This window comes from Alexandromys fortis, unplaced genomic scaffold (assembly GCF_014885135.2).
Source record: "Alexandromys fortis isolate MF-2015 unplaced genomic scaffold, M_Fortis_MF-2015_v1.1 scaffold_106, whole genome shotgun sequence".
Taxonomy (NCBI): Eukaryota; Metazoa; Chordata; class Mammalia; order Rodentia; family Cricetidae; genus Alexandromys; species Alexandromys fortis.
The window spans coordinates 2,014,900-2,035,970 of NW_026067980.1; the positions used below are offsets into that span (position 1 = coordinate 2,014,900).

General features: G+C 38.0%; 2 protein-coding genes across 44 annotated transcripts in view; one reads left to right on the forward strand and one right to left on the reverse strand.

Moving 5' to 3' along the window:
- The window catches only part of Uqcc5 (ubiquinol-cytochrome c reductase complex assembly factor 5), a 72,703-nt gene extending 65,680 nt beyond the window's left edge, over nucleotides 1-7,023 (forward strand). The window contains exons 7-9 of the transcript XR_007594614.1: nucleotides 1,152-1,290; nucleotides 2,563-2,783; nucleotides 6,885-7,023. The gene's annotated coding sequence lies outside the window, so the exon portion shown is untranslated. The remainder of the gene's footprint in view (nucleotides 1-1,151; nucleotides 1,291-2,562; nucleotides 2,784-6,884) is intronic.
- The window catches only part of Pbrm1 (polybromo 1), a 101,287-nt gene that overhangs the window by 59,546 nt on the left and 20,670 nt on the right, over nucleotides 1-21,071 (reverse strand). For 35 of the 43 annotated variants that reach the window (XM_050158113.1, XM_050158108.1, XM_050158109.1 and 32 more), the window contains 8 exons: nucleotides 19,458-19,526; nucleotides 17,763-17,861; nucleotides 13,605-13,690; nucleotides 12,894-12,989; nucleotides 11,860-11,951; nucleotides 6,818-7,031; nucleotides 3,571-3,712; nucleotides 1,851-1,948 (listed from right to left, as the gene is read on the reverse strand). In XM_050158113.1, coding sequence (XP_050014070.1) covers nucleotides 1,851-1,948; nucleotides 3,571-3,712; nucleotides 6,818-7,031; nucleotides 11,860-11,951; nucleotides 12,894-12,989; nucleotides 13,605-13,690; nucleotides 17,763-17,861; nucleotides 19,458-19,526 — 896 coding nt within the window. The remainder of the gene's footprint in view (nucleotides 1-1,850; nucleotides 1,949-3,570; nucleotides 3,713-6,817; nucleotides 7,032-11,859; nucleotides 11,952-12,893; nucleotides 12,990-13,604; nucleotides 13,691-17,762; nucleotides 17,862-19,457; nucleotides 19,527-21,071) is intronic. The other 8 variants (XM_050158128.1, XM_050158138.1, XM_050158139.1 and 5 more) reach the window with 1 other exon arrangement.

The following is a 21,071-nucleotide window of genomic DNA, read 5'->3' on the forward strand; positions in this document are numbered from 1 at the left end:
TCATAACACTTGAAACATTTCAACACAGAAAACAGAAAGCAGATTTTTCGGTAGAAGGCAGGGGAAAGGATGCATTTCCAGAATGAAAAGATTACACAGCCACAAATCATTTTCTTTTTCAGACTTTCAGTATAAAAAAAAAACCACAAAGCAAAAATAGAATCATATACATTATTGAGGAGTAGAGTGGTATTTGGAAAACATGGCTCTGACACCTCTGGCCAATCTCATGTTTCTTGACTCCTGCTGAAATGCTCTTATTATCAAAACCGTCTAACTAAAGTTTATTACTTTGTCACTGACCAATAGGACTGAATTCTCAGTCTTTTAATAACCATGCATGCTTGGAGCCCAAAACTGGGACAGTTTTTTTTTTTAATTGTTTTGGTAGAAAACTTATGGTTCTGCCACTTTTTTCCACTTTATTGTATGAACCATTTCCTAGGAAACCTATTCACAAGGCGACTTTTGTCTGAAATGTGATCTAGTAATTTTAATAACTTATAGCTTAGTATTCTTTTTATAGGAAGTTGAAGGGCAATAACTTCATCTAATTGAACTATACCACAAACTACAGGCCCTAGAGATATGTACTTTTTAAGTACCTAGTCTAGGTTAATGCTTCCTTGGAACTGCTTCCTAACACTCAACTTATTTAAAATCATTTCCTCCAATGCTGGTGCTAACTGCACCATCACTTTTGCCTCCATTACCTTCTTTTGCCTGAGAAGTTTTTATCTTTGATTGGTGACTGATCTTACTCAAAGATGTTCTTGATTTGATGTCTCTGATCTGGTTTCACATTTTTCCTCCGTTGTCCCTGGTATAACAAGGAATTAAGAACTTGGAAGGATGAAATTCACAGGCCAATAATGGAGGAGACTTGCATCTCAGGGTACACCAACTAATTTAGCTAATACCGCATAGCTTTGCAGTTATTTTCCAAGTTAAAAACTGTTCCCAATTGCTGTTTGAGAGGGAAAGACAGGGCAGCTTTTGGCTCCTGAGTCACATTTCAAAACCTTCTGATTTTAGTAGATCTTTTTTAATGCAAATACAGAAATATGTCAAAAAATGAATTGGCTTCTTCATTCAATTCTGAGTCTGTCAAGCCCTCCTGCTATTAATGATTAGCTTATTCCTTGTTCAAGGGATCCTCCCAAACTGACTGCTGTTACAAAGAATGTAAATCTTCAGGAAGAATATGGTGTTCCACAATGATCAGGCCAGAGAAATTCCAAGAGATGGTCTTGTATGATTCCTTATAAGAGCCTAACTTCTGAATCCCAGGTAAGTTCTTCTTAACCAGTGAGGAGAAGAAAAGGATTAGGGAAGTTGAGAGGATAGTTAGGAAAAAACAAAACAAACACCCAAATAATCAGTTTAACATTTTTATTGCCTACAACAGCTATGACTTGATAGTCTCAAAACCCTAAGTGAAGACCAAGTTAATGATGAAAAGCAACAATCAGAACAGTGACTTATTTCACTGCAGCAGCAGCAGAGGTGACTTACTCCTTACCTTTTTCATTCCTACTCCATTTCTGCAACTCACTAAGAAACAATTATCTAAGATTTAAGTGGCACTTTGAAAATGCCACCTTAAAAAAAAATCTGGACAGCAAAAAGAATAGTATGTTTCTCTAAGCTACATGTCATTTTTCTGTCATCTAAAAGCAATATGGTACTTGTGAAAAAGAAAATACTATCAACTTACAAATACACTGGAAAATACATACTATCAAAGCTTTTAGAAGAACTCATACTTCATAGCTTACATTTTTTCTGCATTTATCTAAAATACAATAAGTAAGAACTCAGCTGGCTCCAGATATGAGAAGATCATATACCTTTTTCTTTTGGCACTACCAGTATCAGAAGTGGCTGAAGAGATCATGCTGTCTCCATCCTCAATGTCATCTCTCCTGGCAAGCTCTTTCTTCTTTGCCTGAAATAGAGTAGATGCCAGGAGTGAGCCTCACACTGTCAGGCATTCTATGAATATATGGATGTTAAAGAACTAGGCATATCACATTCATTTAGAGAGGTACCACCTCACATAGGATACATAAAACTGAACAGTCTCCAACTATTTTTTAATAACCTAATTTAACAAAAGCCTGTGTGACAGAAAAGTAGGCTAAAAAATGGAATCAAACTAAAACACAGTGCTACCTAGAGCATTTATGACTGTCAATGGCATGGTATAGTTAGAAGTTCCGAGACGAGCTGTGGGGTTGGCTGGCCCTGCAGGCCATGGTTAAGTTACGTTAACTTAGAGGGGGGCCTTTGGCATCTGATTTCTAAGGAGCAGTATGGCAAAGAAAAAAAAAGTTTAAAACTGAGAGGTGAAAATCTAGCTATATCTTTCATTACACATCTTTTAAAGCTACTTTGCAGACACAGTTGAAAAGCCCAAGCACAGCAATCTTAGAGAACAGACTAACTACAGCAAAGATATCTGAAATTCACAGCACTGAGAAAGCAGTACTGATCATAAAAAAAAAAAAAAAAAGGCTCTATGTTTGACTTAAAATTGCCTTTGCTTCTTCTTGGTTCAAGGCTACTCTTGTTTCCAGAAATAGTCAACCAAAAACAGTGAGACAGAGGCCAGCAAAATGGTTCAGCAAGTAAAGAATTTGGTCCAAGTCTGATAACTTGAGTTTTCCTGAACTCACATGGGAGGAGAGAACTGACTCCTACAAACTGTAACCTGACCAGCCCCCTGCCACCACACAAATGAAAAAGCAAATAAAACCCAACAAGAACAAAAAACCTCAAATGTAAGTGTTAATCTGGAACTCACTCAGAGTTCTGGCCTCGACCTCAGAGACTGCCTACCTCTGCCTCCCAAATGCTGGGATTCAAGGCGTGTACCACCACCACCTTGCTAGCCTGGGTTAATCTGTATTTCATATCTACCTTTTTGTCTTAAAAACCCCTAGATGATCAATAGCATCTAGTTCTTTCCAAGGTATGCTATGAGAGATCTGACAAACTCTTGGATGTTACAATGATCAATTAGCATTCAGATGTCCTGTTGCCAAAATCAGTAACCCTAAAGCGCGCGCGCGCGCGCGTGTGTGCGCGTGTGTGCGCGTGTGTGTGTGTGTGTGTGTGTGTATGTGTACACTACAGGGTCTTGTTATATATAGCACAACCTGGCTGGAAAATTAGGATCTTCTTGCCTCAGCCTCCTCCTGGGTGTTGGGATCACAGGTGTATGCTACCAGGTCCTAAAAGACTACCCCATATCAACAAAGTCTAGAACCAAAAAGAATAAACTGCAGACAGAACAATTACCATGTGGAATTGAAGGGTAACTTTCTGAACACTGAAACTGGCTCTCTCCACTGGGCCAAATCCTTGCTCCCTCTAGTACAATATTTATGGTACTTAAAATATTCTTTCTTCTCTATATGGCTCCGATAAATCTAAAAAACATTCAACAATATTTGTAGCGGAAACAAATGATTCAATATTCTGAGGGTGGAGATAAGGGACACATATCTGAAAAGGACATTCCAATCACATAAAACTAATTCAATGATACAACAAACAGCAACATACCTGCATGACTTGCTGCAATTTCAGGACTCTCTTATAGATAGTTGAATTGGGAACATTATAGCGTTTGGCATTTTCAAACATTAAATTCAGATCACACTCCAGATGATCTAAAGTTTCATATTCCTGGTTTTTTAGCTTTGTTCTGTAAAAGACAAATAAATGATTAGAAGTTTCTATTATGAAAATTACCAACCATTCTTCTTGAAAGTTTATTACAAGAAACTTTCACAAGCACTACATAATGTCTTTATTAATCACTTGTAACTGGCTTTTAAGTTAAGAAGTAAGGTCTAAAGAAATATTCAATTTAGACAATATTGCTGTTTACCTGAAAAATCTAAAAGAATAAATTAAACAAAAGGACAGAGTAAACTATGAATGCAAACACACTAGGAAAATTCCCAGTGAAAAAAATCCTGAGGGGAAAAAAATTAGATTTTAAACTGCTTCAATGAATCACTGTGAACTCCTGATTTCTGAAAATTAGGATGTATACAAGTAACCAGTGATAAGGTGCTGAGAAAGCACCTAGAGTAACATATTTACCTCCAGAGCCAGAAAAGACACACAGATAGTGAAGGGGGCTCTCATGATGGGAAACAAGAGAGGGGGCTCTCATGATGGGAAACAAGAGGCAGATCTGTCAGAGTCTATTTGTTACTATTCTTCCAGGGCAGTCATTTATAAAGAAGTAACATAGTTTAGAGCTGAGGACTGTTTATTTTACTTAAAATCCCTAGGAATTTGTATCTTAGACACTATTGCTATTACTATCAGCTATGCTTTTTGTATAAAGTCTGTTGGCCCTAACTGTATGGATTTTGGATATAAACTTTTACATCTTTGATTAAAGTACCTACATGCTAATCACTGAAATAAAAAAAATTGTGCTAAGAGAATGACAATAGGTAAAAACAGCCTCATCAAATGGATGTAGAGATCCCAAACTTTCTCTTAGAATGGTACTATTCAATATGCATGTAAAGGTTCACTTTAAGTTTATTCAAGTGATATTCAGATTCTGTGCAGTGCTTAAGGAGATGTAAGTATTGGAAAACATCTCTGGATATAGCAAAAACCAATTAAGCACAAATTCAGTTCTTAGTACTAGCTCATGAGCCTAACGGCAGAATTTAAATTACATTCTCAGTTTATTCTTGCCAAACCAAAGGTGAAGAAATAGGTGTTAAGAACACCCACAAAGAACACAAACTCTGGGCTAGCAAGAGTCAGTGAGTTAAAGCACTTGCTCTCAAGTTTGACATCCCAAGTTCAAACCCCAGATCTCATAGTAAAAGAACTGAACTCCTGAAGTTATCCTCAGACCTCCACACAAGTTACGGTATGCCTGTGACTGCATTTTACAGCTACATGTACACATGTCACAAAACAAAATCCAAACTTGAAAATGATAGTTTGCTAGTCACTGCTAGTATCATTCAATGGCAGTCTTCGGGGGGGATAGAAAGGGACATGGGGACGGCAAACCTTAGTACAATGGAGAGTGGCATGAGGAGTCACACTGGCCAGTTCCTCTAAGTTTGTTTGCTTTCCTTTTGGTGGGGCTGGAGACTGAACCCAAAGGCATGTTAAACAAACACTACCATTCACACAGTCCCAGTCATCTACTCTACATTTGGGAAGGCATCTACCTCCCTTCCTTCTGCCAACAAATATTCCTAGGAGCATGCTGGATTGCACAGCCATTGAAATTGAATGAAATTTAAAATCAAGTTTCTTACTAGCATTCACCAAATTTCAAGAGCACACCATTTATAATCACACGTCTGACACACATAGTATGATATTTCTGGCATCATAGAAAGCATCTGAAGAGCATAGCTGGAGACACACTACATCTATCTTTCAAAACTCTGGTGTGATGCCTCAAGGCCTCAACTATGTCCCTACTTCTCATTCTTTCACACTGGTACACTACAACACAATGGTTCTCAACATTCCTAATGCTGTGACCTGTAAATACAGTTCCTCATGTTGCGATGACCCCTAACCATAAAATTATTTTGTTTCTACTTCATAAGTGTAACTTTCCTGGTACATTTTTAACTGTTATGAATAGTAATGTAAATATCTGACCAGGCTATCAGCTGTGACCCCCAAAGGGGTCACAACATATAGGGTTAGGACCCCTGCACTAATACAAATACCACAGAAAAATTTAAATGAAGGAAGATGCAGATGAATCTTTCAAATTCTATATTGTCTCACTTAACAAATCGATATTTGTATTATAAAATTCCAATTTGGAACAACTGTCAACTAAGATAGCCGAGGACTTTATTTGGCTTTTAAAATGAACTAGACCAATGACTAGAAAGATGGCTCTATAGGTCAGAGCTCTGGCTGCTTTTCTAGAGGACTGAGGTTAGATCTCAGCACCCACATGGTGGCTCACAACTACCTGTTCCTGGAGTTCTAGGGAATCTGATATCCTCTTCTGGTCTCTTCAGGCACCTGGTACATACACAGTACATAGACAGACATGCAGACAAAATACCCATACAAATTTTTTAAAAGTAGGGGTTTTGGGAACAGGACACACTAGGACATGGTCCAACATTTAAGAGCACTTACTGATCTTATAGAGGATCTGAGTTCAGTTCCCAGTATCCACAAGGTAGCTCACAACAGTCTACACCTCTAGTTCCTAGGGATCCAATGCCCTCTTCTGATCTCCAAGGACACCACATATGAACATGCTGTACATATGTACACGCAAGCAACACTCACACAAATAAAATAAATCTTTAGAAAGTTAAAAAATTAATTAAACTACTTGAATTTCTTTAATTAAAGGAAAAAGAAACTAAAGAAATTTTTTTTTAATTACAAGGGAACTTCATAACGTCTGTAAATTTATTCTCCTTCCTAAGGCAAAGAATATAAAAGATAATTTTCTAATAAATGTTAACCTAATTTCTGTTTCATTTTAGTAGGCCAAATAAACTGATTTTCTATATGCTGAGGCAGGAGGACTTTGGAGACAGCCATGACTATACAGCAAGACTATGTCAAAAAAGCTAAGTAAATGAAAAAGTATCCATGAATGACAGTGTGGGCATGAAGGTTTTTTCTTTACTCAGTTATGAGACAGACAATTAAATACTGAGGTAAAAACCATTTTTTTACCACTTAATTCCTTATCTACTTCTAGAAGGAATAGGTGTGTGCAGGCTCAGTTAACACGGAGACATATCTACACTGAGGAATGCAGAAGCGGTCTTACCTGATTTGTTGAAGTGATATGGGCATTTTAATCTGCTGATAATAATCTGGGTATTTTTTCTTTGAAGGCAAATGGAAAAAAGGTTCGGCTATTAGCTGCCCTTGGTTATTGCGACAGCTCCTGACTGTGTCATAAAGCTGATGAAAAGGATTTGAAACATCCATGAAGGAAGTAATGCTCTCGGCTTCAGACTCCCCTTCTTCATAACGTGCAGCTGAGAAGACAAAAACATATTTACCAGGGAAATAAAGACAAAACGATCCACGTTTAATCTTAGTGATTTTTAAAACGATTTTATGTGGCATGATCAAAAGCAAACATGTGAATCTTTGGCTGATTATCTTAACGAAGCTAATAAACATCGGACTAAAAAAAAAAGATTTTATGTGTATGAATATTTGCCCCCATATATGCATGGGTACCTGGGGCCTACAGGTCAGAAGAGGGCACTGGATCCTCTTGGTTTAGAGTTACAGACAGAGTGAGCTGCCTTGTGGGTGCTGGGAATTGAACTTGGGTCATCTACAAAGCAATAAGTGCTCTTAACCACTGAGCCATCTCTGCAGGCCAGAACCAACACTTTAAAGCGTGTTTTTTTTTTTTTTCTTTCCTTATAAATTAGGTCCTACACCATGGCCCAATTTGATCGAGAGAGCTCAGAAATCCTGTTTTCGTCCCTTGGGTGCTAGAATTATGGGCAGGCTCAATCATGTTCAGAACCTATTTATTTTTTGGATGAAGGGTTCACTACATAGACTTGGCTGGCCTCCAACTTACATCTACCTCGCAAGTGTTAGGTTTATAGGTATGTGCCACTATGTACAGCTTTGAAAATGATTTTACAAGATCTCTAATTTTCCTTAAAAATAATGTTAAATATGGCTAGAGTAAGTACTAGAGAGATGGCTCAGTTAAGAATACTTGCTACTCTTCCAGACCTGAATTAATTTCCCAGAACCCTCAGGTGATAACAACCTTAACTGCAAAACTACAGGGCATCTGATTCCTTCTTCTGACCTCCATGGGCACCTTCAAATACATGGCATACACTCACAATACATACCACACATAAATAAAAATAAACACCTAGTGTAATTGCACATTTTAGAAAAATATTCCCTGGAAATGGAAAATTCAAAAGTTGCACTCAGTTAAAACACTAAAAAAGTTTCTTTTTAAAATGTGATTTCGGGTTGTGAGATGGCTCAGTGGTTAAGAGCACTGGCTGCTTTTCCAGATGGACCCAGGTTCAAACATTCCCAGTACCCGCATGGCAGCTCACAACTGTCTGTTAATTCAGTTCCAGGGAATCTGACACTGTCACACCAATGTGCACAAAATCAAACTAATAAATAAATAAATAAATAAATAAATAAATAGATAGATAGATAGATAGATAGATAGATAGATAGATAGATAGATAGTGATTTCTTCTAGCCTTTGTTGACTCCCTGAAAGTCTTACCCTCTCTGAGAGTGAATTAGGGGGTGGGATAAAGGGTGGTGGGGGAAGGTGGAGTGATGTGGGATTCCCTTCTGTATGCTGTGAATACTACTGGTAAATAAAGAATCTGCTTTGGGCCTAATGCACTGCAAGGCAGGAATTCCAAGCAGATAGAGAAGGAGAGAGTAGGCGGAGTCAAAGAAAAGCCATGAAGTCACTGCAGGAGACAGACATCGGATGGACCCTTACCTGTAGGCCACAATCACATGGCGATACACAGATTACTAGAAATGGGTTAATTTAAGATCTAAGAGCTAGCCAATAAGAAGCGTGAGCTAACAGGCCAAGCAGTGTTGTAATAATACAGTCGCTGTGTGATTATTTCAGGTCTGGTGGCCGGGAAACAAGCAGCCCCCATCAACAGTGGAGGGAGTGGAAATTGGATTTGGCATGTAAAATGAGAAAAGATAGTTATTTTTCTTAAAAAATTAAAAGAAAATATGATTTCTTCAGACTTCCTGCTATGCTCAGCCAAATGGAACAAGTAGTCACTTGGAGATCTCAGTACCAAAACAGAAGCAAGAGGTTCAGTGATACAGTTAGGATCTGCAATGTATCCCCTACCCCAAAGACTCATGTGTTAAATGCTTGTTCCTCAGAGTTGCATTAACTGAGAGGTGGTAGAAACTAAAATGTGGATTAGAGGAAGTCACGGGGGCATGCATCTGAAGGAGGGAATGAGACCCTGCTTCTCTTCCTTCTCACTTCCCAACACACAAGGTAAAAGGTTTTACTCTATACCATGGCCCCTAGTATGTATGATATGCTGCCATGCTACAGGACTAAAAGAAACACGTCTGACTGATCATATACTAGAACTTCCCAAACTGTGAGCCAAAGCAAGATCTGGTTTATTATCATTAGGTATTTGCTAGGAAAACAGAAGACTAACACATTTACTACAGGACAAATTTAGATTAGGTTGATACTCTCAGACATGATTGCCCCAGTCATTTCTAACATCAGAGAATGATTGATTCCTTAGTAAGGAAATGTTCAGTAGAAACTAAGTCATAAAAACACCAGAACAAAGCAAATAATTTTTATAGAAATACAAAACACATGCTGCTCAATTCTCTAAAGATTTAGTTACCTGCATGTATGTGTATAAGCTGTGTGTGCAGGTGCCTGAAGAGGTTAGAAAAGAGCTTTGTTTTGTAGCTAAGGCTGATCTTGAACTTCCTGACCATCCCCCAGAGCACTGGAATTACAAAATATATTACTACAGTTGCTTTTATGAGGCAACGGGGAACAAAACCAGGGTTTCATGCACGTACAGCAAGTACTCTACCAACTAAGCTACATGCCTGGCTCTCATTAGATTTTTAAACTTTATCTTTTTCATTACTTTTACATTAGTTGGTATCCTTCTTATACTATTATCAGAAAAATGCCCTACATAATTCTGAAACATTCAAAACCTATTGANCCAAGCAGTTCTTTAAATGAATACAGTTTGTGTGTTGTTATTTCGGGCGTGAGCTAGCCAAGCGGCTGGGGTGTTGGGGACGCAGCCCCGCCGCGCTTCTTATTTCAACATAGATATACAAAGGCAAGGACTCAGATTCCCAGATAAATCCCACGAAATGCAGGGTGGTAGGAAGTGTTTGCTCTTTGTGCCCAATCCTGACATGCAAGATCCCACTGCTCTGTGGAGCAATATATATGAAGGCGACAGTTTAATATCCCCAAGATTCATTAAGAAATGGTCTGGTTTCTTACCACACAACAGTCTGGACCTTTGCCCTCCTGATATTCCAAGGGATGTTTGGTAATTGCCACTTGGTTCTGGTGATCTTTCAGACATGTACCCCAAATGGTGTGACTCAGCATCACAATCATTTCAGAACACAAGGACGGACTATCTGTGCCACTTCTTCTGCAGGCAGGCGAGAAAAAAATAACTCCTGGGCAGAAATTTCATCTAGCAATATTCTGTTCAAGAGGGGACAATGTCATAGGTTTGGGAGCTTGTTTTAGGGACCCCACTGAGAAACAGCAATTCGCTTTTAAACATAGGGTGATTTTTCGATCTCCTTTGTTTGAGTATGCAGAGATTAGCCTTCCTGGCCTACTCAGAAATGCGTATGATGTTGTCAGTTACTTTACACTCACGCAGTAGTACGTGTTTGTCAGAAGGCATATTTATGCAGATGCCCTAAAGGGATGGCGTCTTGGAGGACACAGGAGTGTAAATCAGCCCTGTGCTTGAAGATGTGCAAGTGAAGGAGGCAGTCTCTCCTCGAGAGCTCACTGGAGCCTTCTGTCCTAGAGGCGGCTTGCGTTTCTTAGGTACCTGATTGATTTTAGGGCTCCTTCTTTCCCTGCAGAGGCATCTGGCGTGCTACCTGCTCAGAAATGGTCGAAGTGCCTTTTCCTCCAGGGGCATAAACGAGCTTGTGTTTGTCCTTCACTACAGATGCCTACTCAAAGTCTCGTTCAGAGAGTGCCTAGGTGGTCCTCATGTGTGCGTCCGCTGACGGTGAGGGCGGGCAAAATATTTATGTTTGTTAGCTGTAAATACAGGCTTTTTCTGGGGGACAGGCAGTTGGGGTGTCGCAGGTTATCTTCAGTACCATCTCCTCTTTTGTATTTGTTTTGTTTGAGAGTTTGAGACAGCGCTCACTATGTAGCCCTGGCTGGCCTGTGCAGACCAGGCTGGTTTCGAACTCAAAGCTCCCATCTTCCCTTGTCCCACAGAAATATAAGCCTGGTAAAGCCATACTTTTTTTTAAAAAAATTATTTATTTATTATGTATGCAATATTCTTTCTGTGTGTATGCTTGAAGGCCAGAAGAGGGCACCAGATCTCATTACAGAAGGTTGTGAGCCACCATGTGGTTGCTGGGAATTGAACTCAGGACCTCTGGAAGAGCATTAACCGCTGAGCCATCTCTCCAGCCCCCGGCCCATTAATTTCTAAAGGCAGTATTTTCAAGTATCTTACAAAGCTCCATCTGTTTGTTTTTTACATACTTGGTCTCCTTCTGTAACACCTTCCCAAGGAAACAAATTTTTCATCACTATGACAGAACATTTTCATTTGTCAATATCTGAATTCGAGAGTTCACTTTATTATAGGTCAATAACCTCTTTGGTTATTTCTTTTTGTTTACTATTTGCCTGATACGTTTTCTTTAAGAAAAAGTGTCATTTTTATTTTATGTGTATGGGCGCTCTGCCTGCATTTAAGTACCATATGCATGCAGTGCATGTGGAAGCCAGAACAGGGTATCAGATCCCTTGGAACTGGAATTACAAAGGGTCACGAGGCACCCTTTGTATGAGGTGCTGGGAATTGAACCCATGTCCTCTGCAAGAGTCAGCTCTCTAGCCTCTTGCCTGATTTATCTTTATCTACTCTCTTATGTTCGAATTCCATCCATTAACACAAAGCAATTTACCTTGACAATTTTACTTATCCAAGACTGTATCAAATACAACAAAACATTTTCTTAAAAAAACTAATCAATTCCAAGAAAGATCAAAGTCAATGCAATTTCCCTCAGCCAGAAGAACTACAATATAAGAATGCCTACCAGCTAAAGCAGCATCCTCTTCACTTTCCGAACCATACTGAAGCGCCATGGTAATTGCTGATAAGCGACCTCCTTGGACTGCTCTTTTATTACTACAAAGAAAAATGAGCAATTAGAAGACAGGCTGGTGTTACGATTTGTTCATCTTATGAAACAGGAACTGTTAAAATGTACTAATATCAAGAAAAAAAAGTTCTATTACTTGTCTTCTTAGTTGATAACAGTCTTCATAATCAGTCTTAGTAAAGAAAAGTAGATTTCTTTGTTCTCAAAAAAGAAAACTTGGGGCTGGAGAGATGGCTCAGCAGTTACGAACACTAGCTGGTCATCCAAAGAATCTGGATTTGATACCTAACATCCAAAGGGCAGCTCCAGGCTGCCTGTCACTCCAGTGCCAGGAGATCTGACACCCTCTTCTGGTTTCCACCGGCACTGCACTCACACGGTGCATGGCCATACAAGCATGCAAAACACCTATATATACAAACCTTTACCAACAGACAGAAAGTGGTAGCAGAAAGCCTACAGTAAACTAATACAATTTGTTTTGTTTTTCACTTAACTGTAGTACATTACTCCATATTTTATGGAAAATAAGGATTTGGTTATTTTCTTCTAAGATACTCATTTCACAATAACAAATTTTATTATGAACACAATATTTATTTAGTATAAACAAGTGTTTAATACCACATTTTATTTGTAAGACTAAACACTACTTAATAAAGCTTAAGTGTTATCTGAGAGGTGAGAAAAGATCTGTACAGAACCCTAACCCACTTGTGGTTACTTTTGTGACAGGCTCTTGCTATGGAACCTGGACTGGCCTTGAACTCACATCTTCCTGCCTCAGTTTACCAAGTGCTGAAATTTTGGTATATGCCACTATGCCCAGCTCTTACCTCAATCTTCTTAAGTAAAGTACTTGATACACCCTCCTCAAAACCTAGAGTAAAACTTTAAGACAGCCATGTGGCTAGCATGCCTATGTCACAGCATGAGTCAGCTCTCAGACTACAGCCTCTTACTCTCACCGGAAATACTTGCTAGTGGGGTTTCTTTCTTCACCAAGGCTGCTTTTACTGTGCGAAGGACCTGTCAGTCTGGCTGCAGCCAAATTTGATGCAGTCCTATCCAAAGATAAAATAAAAAAATAAAATAAAAAAACCCTCAGAGACTGAATAGCTAAAAATCAGAATGCTGGGCAAACAAAAAGGAGACAACTATTTCCTTCTAAGAAAAGTATAAAATATTTCTGAGAGTCTATTATACATCAAGTTCTGTGTCAAGATTGGGGACATTGAAGAAAGAGACCAGGACTAGTGTTCATGGGCTTGTGGTTGCTACAGAACCAGAAGAAACAAATATGAGGGCAAGAAGAAAGCTTTGAAAGTAGTTACTCAATGTTTCCATTTCATTTAAGAGGAAATGGAATCCCACAACTAAGACATTTTATAGTTCTAATGAAGGACTAGCCAGAATGAGACCTGAATTGTTCTATCTAAACATCTTATTGCACACATATAACACAGTATTATCATATATTCACATACTATATATATACACACACACAAACATACATCTTTTCAAATACTTTCTTCAGCTACAATGAAGCAGCTAAAAAAGTTTCTACAGTTTTCAGATTCATACATCAACTGTAAACTCATCTTACTTTCTACTGTATTGATTTTACTAGCTAAAAATTCAGCAAATAGGCACAAGGATCTTAGATATCTTAAACCTACCTTATTCGAAGACTTGATTTAGCCATTTCATGATGTTCAATTTCTGCCTTTTTCATATAAAATATTTTTTTAATCGAATTGGCATCCTAGCAAGATAAAATTACTTTGTTTAGAAAAAGACTCACAAGATGGCTCAGTGGGTAGAGGTTCTTGCCACCAAGCCAGATGACCTGAGTTCTATCCCTAAGACCTACATAGTGGACGGAGAGAAACAACTCTCCCAAGTTGTCCTCTTGTCTCCACATGTTTAGGCCTACACACACCCGAAACAAAGTAGTGGGTAACTCCCGACTCATGCACTGCTGGCTTTCCCGTCACTGTCACTTAGTCTGCATCTCTAACACTCTGCAGGAGCTCCCAGAGCCTTCGTGAGCTCTCACTGAGTATGACTTTAGAGGGCTGCTGCTCTTTTATAATTTGGCAAGTAAGAGGCACACTGGATCTAATGGGAAAATACAATGAATTCTATTTGTATAAAATGATCTGAAAATTAAAAAAAGATATAATTCTACAATTTGAAAGACCATGCACACAAATTTCAGATAAATAAATGTACTTGCTTAAATTAATAGCAAACTAACACATTAGATCTAAAGCTTCCTTTCTTGTAGTTCAGGATGACTGTTGAGAAACACATACTCATGCTCTTGGGTCATCTCTCTCTGTTTCCTAAGCACAGACCTTTGTAATAAGCTTAAATCTATGTTAAACTTTAGTCCTAATAAAGTCCAACTCTGCATCATAAAAATAAATGAATAAATAAAAACAACTTATGTCAGGGAAAATAATTAGACTAAAAACTAATTTTTTTTTTTTTGAGCCTGTCCTGGAACTAGCTGTTGTAGACCAGACTGGTCTTGAACTCACAAAGATCTGCCTGCCTTTGCCTCCAGAGTACTGTTCTTTCACAAACTAAGAATTCAAGTACCCCCCCTCCCCCTTTGTAGACAGGTTCTCTCTACACAACCCTGGCTGTTCTGGAATTCCTTAGGTAGACCAGAATGGCCTTGAACTCTGAGATTTCCCTTGCTTCTGCCTCTTGGGTGCTAGGATTAAAGGTGTGCACCACTATACCTGGCTTCATTCAAACTTCTTAGCAATGCAAAAGAAAGTGGGCTGAGATGGGTAAACTGTAGAAATGGTTTTGCTACTCTCTTGACTGAGGAAGTCCTACAAAATTATCTAAATCAAGAAGTTCAAAATTTCATGTTAATTTTAGGAACAATCATAAGGGGCTGGAGAGATGGCTCAGCAGTTAAGACAACTGTACATTTCCAGAGGACCTGGGTTTTATTCCCAGTATCAACATGGCAGTTCATGACAGTTTGTACTTCTAGTTCCAAAGATTCCAACACCCCCTTCTGGCCTCCCAGTCACCAAAATGCACATGGTACAAAGACACACATGCAGGCAAAACACTCACACAAATAAAGTTAAAAAAATGTTTTTAAAAAGAAATCAATGTTACAGATATTACCTCCCTTACATAGCTCACTGGGATGTGGGGGTGGGGGAATATACCTGTGAAACTAGCCAGGCCATCACAAGTATAAATATCTGAGAGGCTACCAAGGAACTAAAAGATGTAACTTTAAAGAAGCATTATGTCTTGTAAGGCAGATACAGGTGGACATCCATGAGTTAGTTCGAGGCCAGCCTGGTCTACATACAAAGTGAGTTCCAGGACAGCTATAGTGGTTACACAGATGAACACTATCTCAAGAAAGAAAGGAAGGAGGGAGGGAGGAAGAAAGGAAAAAGCACTGTGTATAACCCCAGCAGTGTGATGGTGGACCCAGCAGGTATGCCCAGGCCAAACATTGGGGCACAAGGTCAGTAACCCAAAAATGAGTGCTGAATTTTTGCTGCTTGCACATGCGTAAGAACAAAAGAGTAATACTGAATGAAGGGTTCAGATGTAGATTCTATGGTCACTGAACACATCCAGGTGAATAAAACACCCAAACTGTGTCATTTACAGAGCATGGCTGTGGTGGGCCAGCTCATCCATGAGCTCTCCTGCCACAATGAGATGACTTCACTGAAAAAGGACAAACTATTTCTAAGTCGAGGAGGCTACACAGAAAAAAAGACACCCTAGAGAAAACTAAAACTTAAGGCACAGGAATAAACTCAGCATAAAATATGTACAAATAAAAGCTAACTGTAACTACCAACAGCAATGTTGAGTATTTTGGCCAGCATTCAGAAAAATTAAATGATTTTCTTAGAAGACTTTCTGAGCACCCTTTTCTAAATACCCAATGATATGTAGTACATCTCTGTGTAGCCCTGGCTGTCCTGGGGTTCATTCTGTAGACCAGGCTGGCCTTGAATTGACAGAGATCCACCTGCCTCTGTCTCCTGAGTGCTGGGATTAACGGCACACACCGCCACTGCCTGGCTAATCAAAGACATCTCTACAACCAACTATTCATTATTAGAACCAGAAAGTTTCTAAGGGGCAACTGCAAAGCAATCACTTATTCAATATTATTTACTACATTTCAAAGAATGCTTTTTGTATTTATGAAGTTTAAATGCAATGACTAAATAGTTATTTAAAAAACTGTATATTTAGATGAACAGAAGATTAAGAATCTAAGAATAAACCCTTTATCCATGGTTAACTGATTTTGAGTAAGGATGCAACACAATTCAATGGAGAAAGAATCACTTTTAAAATAGTGTTGGGGGTAATAACCCATGCAAAAGAATGCATCTGAATGCCTACTTAACATACACAAAAACTAATTCAACCTAGATTCAGGATCTAAATGTAATACCTAAACTATAAAATTCTAAGAAGAAAATATAGGTGTAAATACTTTTTAACTTGGATTAGGTAATGATTTAATTGTTATGATGCCTAAAATATAAGCAAAAGAAAAAAGAGAGAAAGACAAACTAGAATTCTTCAAAATGAGTGAAACCATGTCAAGATGAATTACTGTGAAGGGTGAAAAGACAAGAGAATGGGAGAAAGTATTTTAAAACCTGGAGAGATGGCTCAGCAGTTAAGAGCTCTGCCTGCTCTTCCAAAGGTCTTGAGTTCAGTTCCCAACAACCACAATGTGACCCACAACCATCTGTAATGAGATCTGGTGCCCTCTAGAGGAAGAGACCTGGTCAGTCATCCTCATCAATTTAGACCATGAAACCCAATATGGACAAGTCCAATGGAACTGTCATATACAGTCTGCCCATGCATGCTTCAGCATTGCTAGGGCATAAATTTCATTTTTCATTTTAAAACCAACTGATAAGAATAGGATATCAACAATATAATTTTATTACATTTTTAATATAACTATTAAAATGACAATGGAAATATAAGTAACCAAATTTTAAAAATGGGCAAAGAATTAAAATAGGCATTTCTCCAAAGAGGACAATATCATACACAAAAGATCACTAAGTACATGAAAAGATATTCAATACATTAAAGAAAAGCAAATCAAAACTATAATACACTATGATACTCCCAAGTTTGCTGTAATAAAAACAAAACGAAAAGGATGTGTTTGGTAAGAATGTCGAAAAATTGCAGCATTTGTATACTGGTGATATGTAACACAGAAAAGTTGCTCGGGAAACACTTTGTGAATTCTTCAGTAAGATAACTACATAGTTACTGTATGACCAAGCAACTGCATTCCTAGGTATGTACCCAAGTATGGCTACAAAAACTTATATATGTGAATACTCCTATTTATAATAGCTAAAGATGGAAATAACTAAAATGTCTAATAACTGATTTAAAGAAAAACATGGTGCCATCTTTAAGAAAGACTATTAATGATCAATCAATCATGAAAAAGAGGCTAAGCATTGGCACACACACAAATCTTCAAACAGTATGTTAAACAAAGAAATTAGTCATAAAGGAATCCATGTTATATGATGTCACTTACATGAAATTTCCAGAATAAATAAATATATAGAGACAGAAAAGTAGATGAAGGTTATTTACACTTTGAGAAATTATAGGCAAATGAAAATGAGCACTAATTTACTGGTATAATGGCTACACAACTCTGTAATACTAAACACCTAAGTTTTATATTTTAAATGGATGGAATTTATGGTTATAATAAACACTGAAACTAAGTTAGTGTCTACTATCATCAATGAAAATAGCAACAACAAAACACTAACCTTGAATACTTGAGAACCAGGCTCATTATATGTTTTGGCATTTTTTGCTAGAAGATCTATATCTTTGGCCATTGCATGAACAGTTTTGTAGCTTCCATTCTATAGTAAACAACAAAATATAGCAATTTTTCTTAATAAAAATTAGTCAATATAACTTTTAAAGAAAAAGACTCGCCAGGTAGTAGTGGTGCATTCCTTTAATCCCAGAACTCAGAGGCAGGCTGATCTCTTGTGAGTTCAAGGCCATCCTGATCTACAGATCAAGTTCCATTGATTTTTTTTTTAATTTTTTAAAATTTAAAATTTTTTTTTTAAAAAATCAAGTGAAGTTTATTTTATGAGGTTTATTTAGGTTTTATTTAACAAAAACAGTTTACTATGTACCAAACACTAAGTGCTATGTGAATATTAAAGTAAACTTCCTCTATTTACCAGATATTGAGGTAAAGTATAAAATCAGTTCTACTTGTGCCTAAGCTATTTTACACATTAAAGCTCATTCAACCCAAAATAATGCAAGGATACTCATATAGCTGCTTCAAATACTGAGGAAAGGAACACACATACCAGGTAAAGGCATACGACTGATGGCCAGTACACAGAAATAAACAGGGTAAGTTCTGAAGAGCTGAGAAAGCAAATGAAGTGTAGTGGAGGGTGAGAAATGGTAAAGCTGAAGCATAAACTGCGCAGAGAAAAGACAAATAAGGGGGCTGGAGAGATGGCTCAGTGGTTAAGAGCATTGCCTGCTATTCTAAAGGTCCTGAGTTCAATTCCCAGCAACCACATGGTGGCTCACAACCATCTAAAGAGGTCTGGCACCCTCTTCTGGCCACCAAGCATACACACAGACAGACTATTGTATACATAATAAATAAATAATTATAAAAAAAAAAAAAGACAAATAAGGAAATTGGGATAGCCATGCTAAGGAAAACATTTAGTGAGCAAAGCAACATCTGAACATCCATCTTATTTGGAAGGACCCTGATAGGTGAGAGGGGGCCATGAGACTGAGCATTGGTTGTTTTGCCAACAGCGTAGCAGCAAGGCCAAGGAAAATCCCCATGTGTCAGCTAATTCACAGTTTAGATCTCGGAATGACTAAAGTCAAGGATGGCGGGATTCCTCCCTGACTTCTGTGAAGTAAGAGTCTAGACCAGACCAGAAAGGAACCATGGCTCCTGGTAACAAACAGTAGCAATGGGACTAGTACCACAAAGAGGCTGTCTCAACTCTTTCACCACAACTCTGAGTTCTGTCTGTTTCCCAGAGAGCATTTTCCTTGGGAAGAAAAAGGAACACACACACCAGGCAAAGGACACATGGACAAGTACCTATTTTCATTAACCTTACAGTCAACTATTTATTATTCTAAGTAACTTTCATTAGAATATATCATAAAGTGATTTAGAAGAGGGTAAAAATCAACAAAGCTTTTATTGTCAATGTGCCTTTCATAATCAGAAATGTCTATAACCAATCCCACTTATTTAGCTATTTATTCATTCATTTACTGACAAGAGATTGAACCTAGGCCCTTGAACCTAAGCTACACTCGTCTCCTAAAATACAATAAAAAAAAAAAACCACAATTAGCAGACAGAAATATCTATTATTTTACTTTCTAAAATCTCCTAAGTATGCAAGCCGATCTGTCCTAGTGCACATGATTACACACGTTCACCTTCATACCTGTATTCTCTGAGCAATGGTCTTGAGATCTATAGGCTCCTTAATTATTGCATAATAGTCTGGATATTGCTGCAAGACAAAAACAGGTATGGTCAATAATCTAAAGCACTCAGAAGGTAAGTCTGTTCTTCAACCAGAAAACTGAGAAATTTTATGAAATCCATGGTGAAAGCATACTGAAAAAGAATTGTTTTTTCTTTCTTTTCTCTTTTTCAAGGAAAATGAGACAGGGTTGTTGGAGAAGGCTTGGCCCATTAGCTCCAGTTTCTTACTGGTTAACTCTTATATTCATTTAACCCATTTCTATTAATCTGCATATTGCCACGTGGCTGTGGTTTACCAGATAAGGTTCCCAGTGTTTATCTCCAGTGGTTCCACGGCTTCTCTCTAGCTCCACCTTCCTCCTCCCATGCTATAGGCAGAGCCAGTTTCTTTATTCATTAACCATGGAAAAGCAACACATAGACATAAGGACCTCCCACACCAGAGGGTGTCACTGAAAAATTCAGGGTAGCCTCAAACTCTTAAAATTCTTCTGCCTCAACTTCCCATTTGGCTGGAATATTAGGACCACATGACCAGACCCACTTCTTTTAAGTTTGGGATGGATTCAAGCTTTTCATATTTGCAACACAACATTGGCATACACAATATTCATGTTGAACAACCATGAGATTTGAATTTGAACTCTTCCTCCTTCCCTCAAAGTATTCAAAGACATTTAAGATTTTGTAGCATAGGTGAGATACACCTTCTTGAAATAAATAATTGAAGTTGACCAAAATCTAAAAGTAGTTTGCTCTTTTTATAAGTCTTTATAACACTTCTGAAATTAAAATATAATTACTCAGAGACTGAAACAGTAGGATTTGTTTGTGACAAGTCTAGGTAATATAGTAAAACTTTATACCAAAATAACAAAAATAAGTAATATTTAACATAAATAAGAAGGCTAAACTGTTAAATTATACTATTATGCAGCATAGTAACAAAACCAAAAAGAGCACATGAGTTTGGGACCAACTCAATCAAAACAATCAGAAAATCTGCTCCATCTCCCTCCCCCTCACACCAATAATCTTTTTTTAAAAGCGAACCTTTGGGGGCTGGATAGATGGCTCCAAACTTAAGAGCACTTGATGCTCTTGCAGAGAACCCAGATTTGATTCCCTGTACCCACACGGTGGCTCCAAACCATCTCTAACTCCAGTTCAGAGATTCTAATACACTCTCCTCTCTTCCACAGTCACTAGGTACACAAGGCACATAGACAGACACACAGGCAAAAGACCTCTACTCATATTAAAATAAAAAAAAAAGCCATCTTCCAGTCAAGTAAAATTACAAATTATGCTTTCTGTTGAGGCCATGAAGAATATCACTTGGCTACCTTTAGTGATGTGGGATTCCCCTCCGTATGCTGTGAATATGATTTATTACCATTGGTTAAAAAAGAAGTTGCTTTGGTCTATGGCAGGGTAGAATATAGCCAGACTGTAAGAGATATATAGAGAGAGTAGGTGGAGTCAGAGAGATGCCGTGCCATGTAGCTGCCTAAGGAGAAAGATGCTGAAACCTTACTGGTAAACCAGTCTTGAAGTGATAAGCAGATTA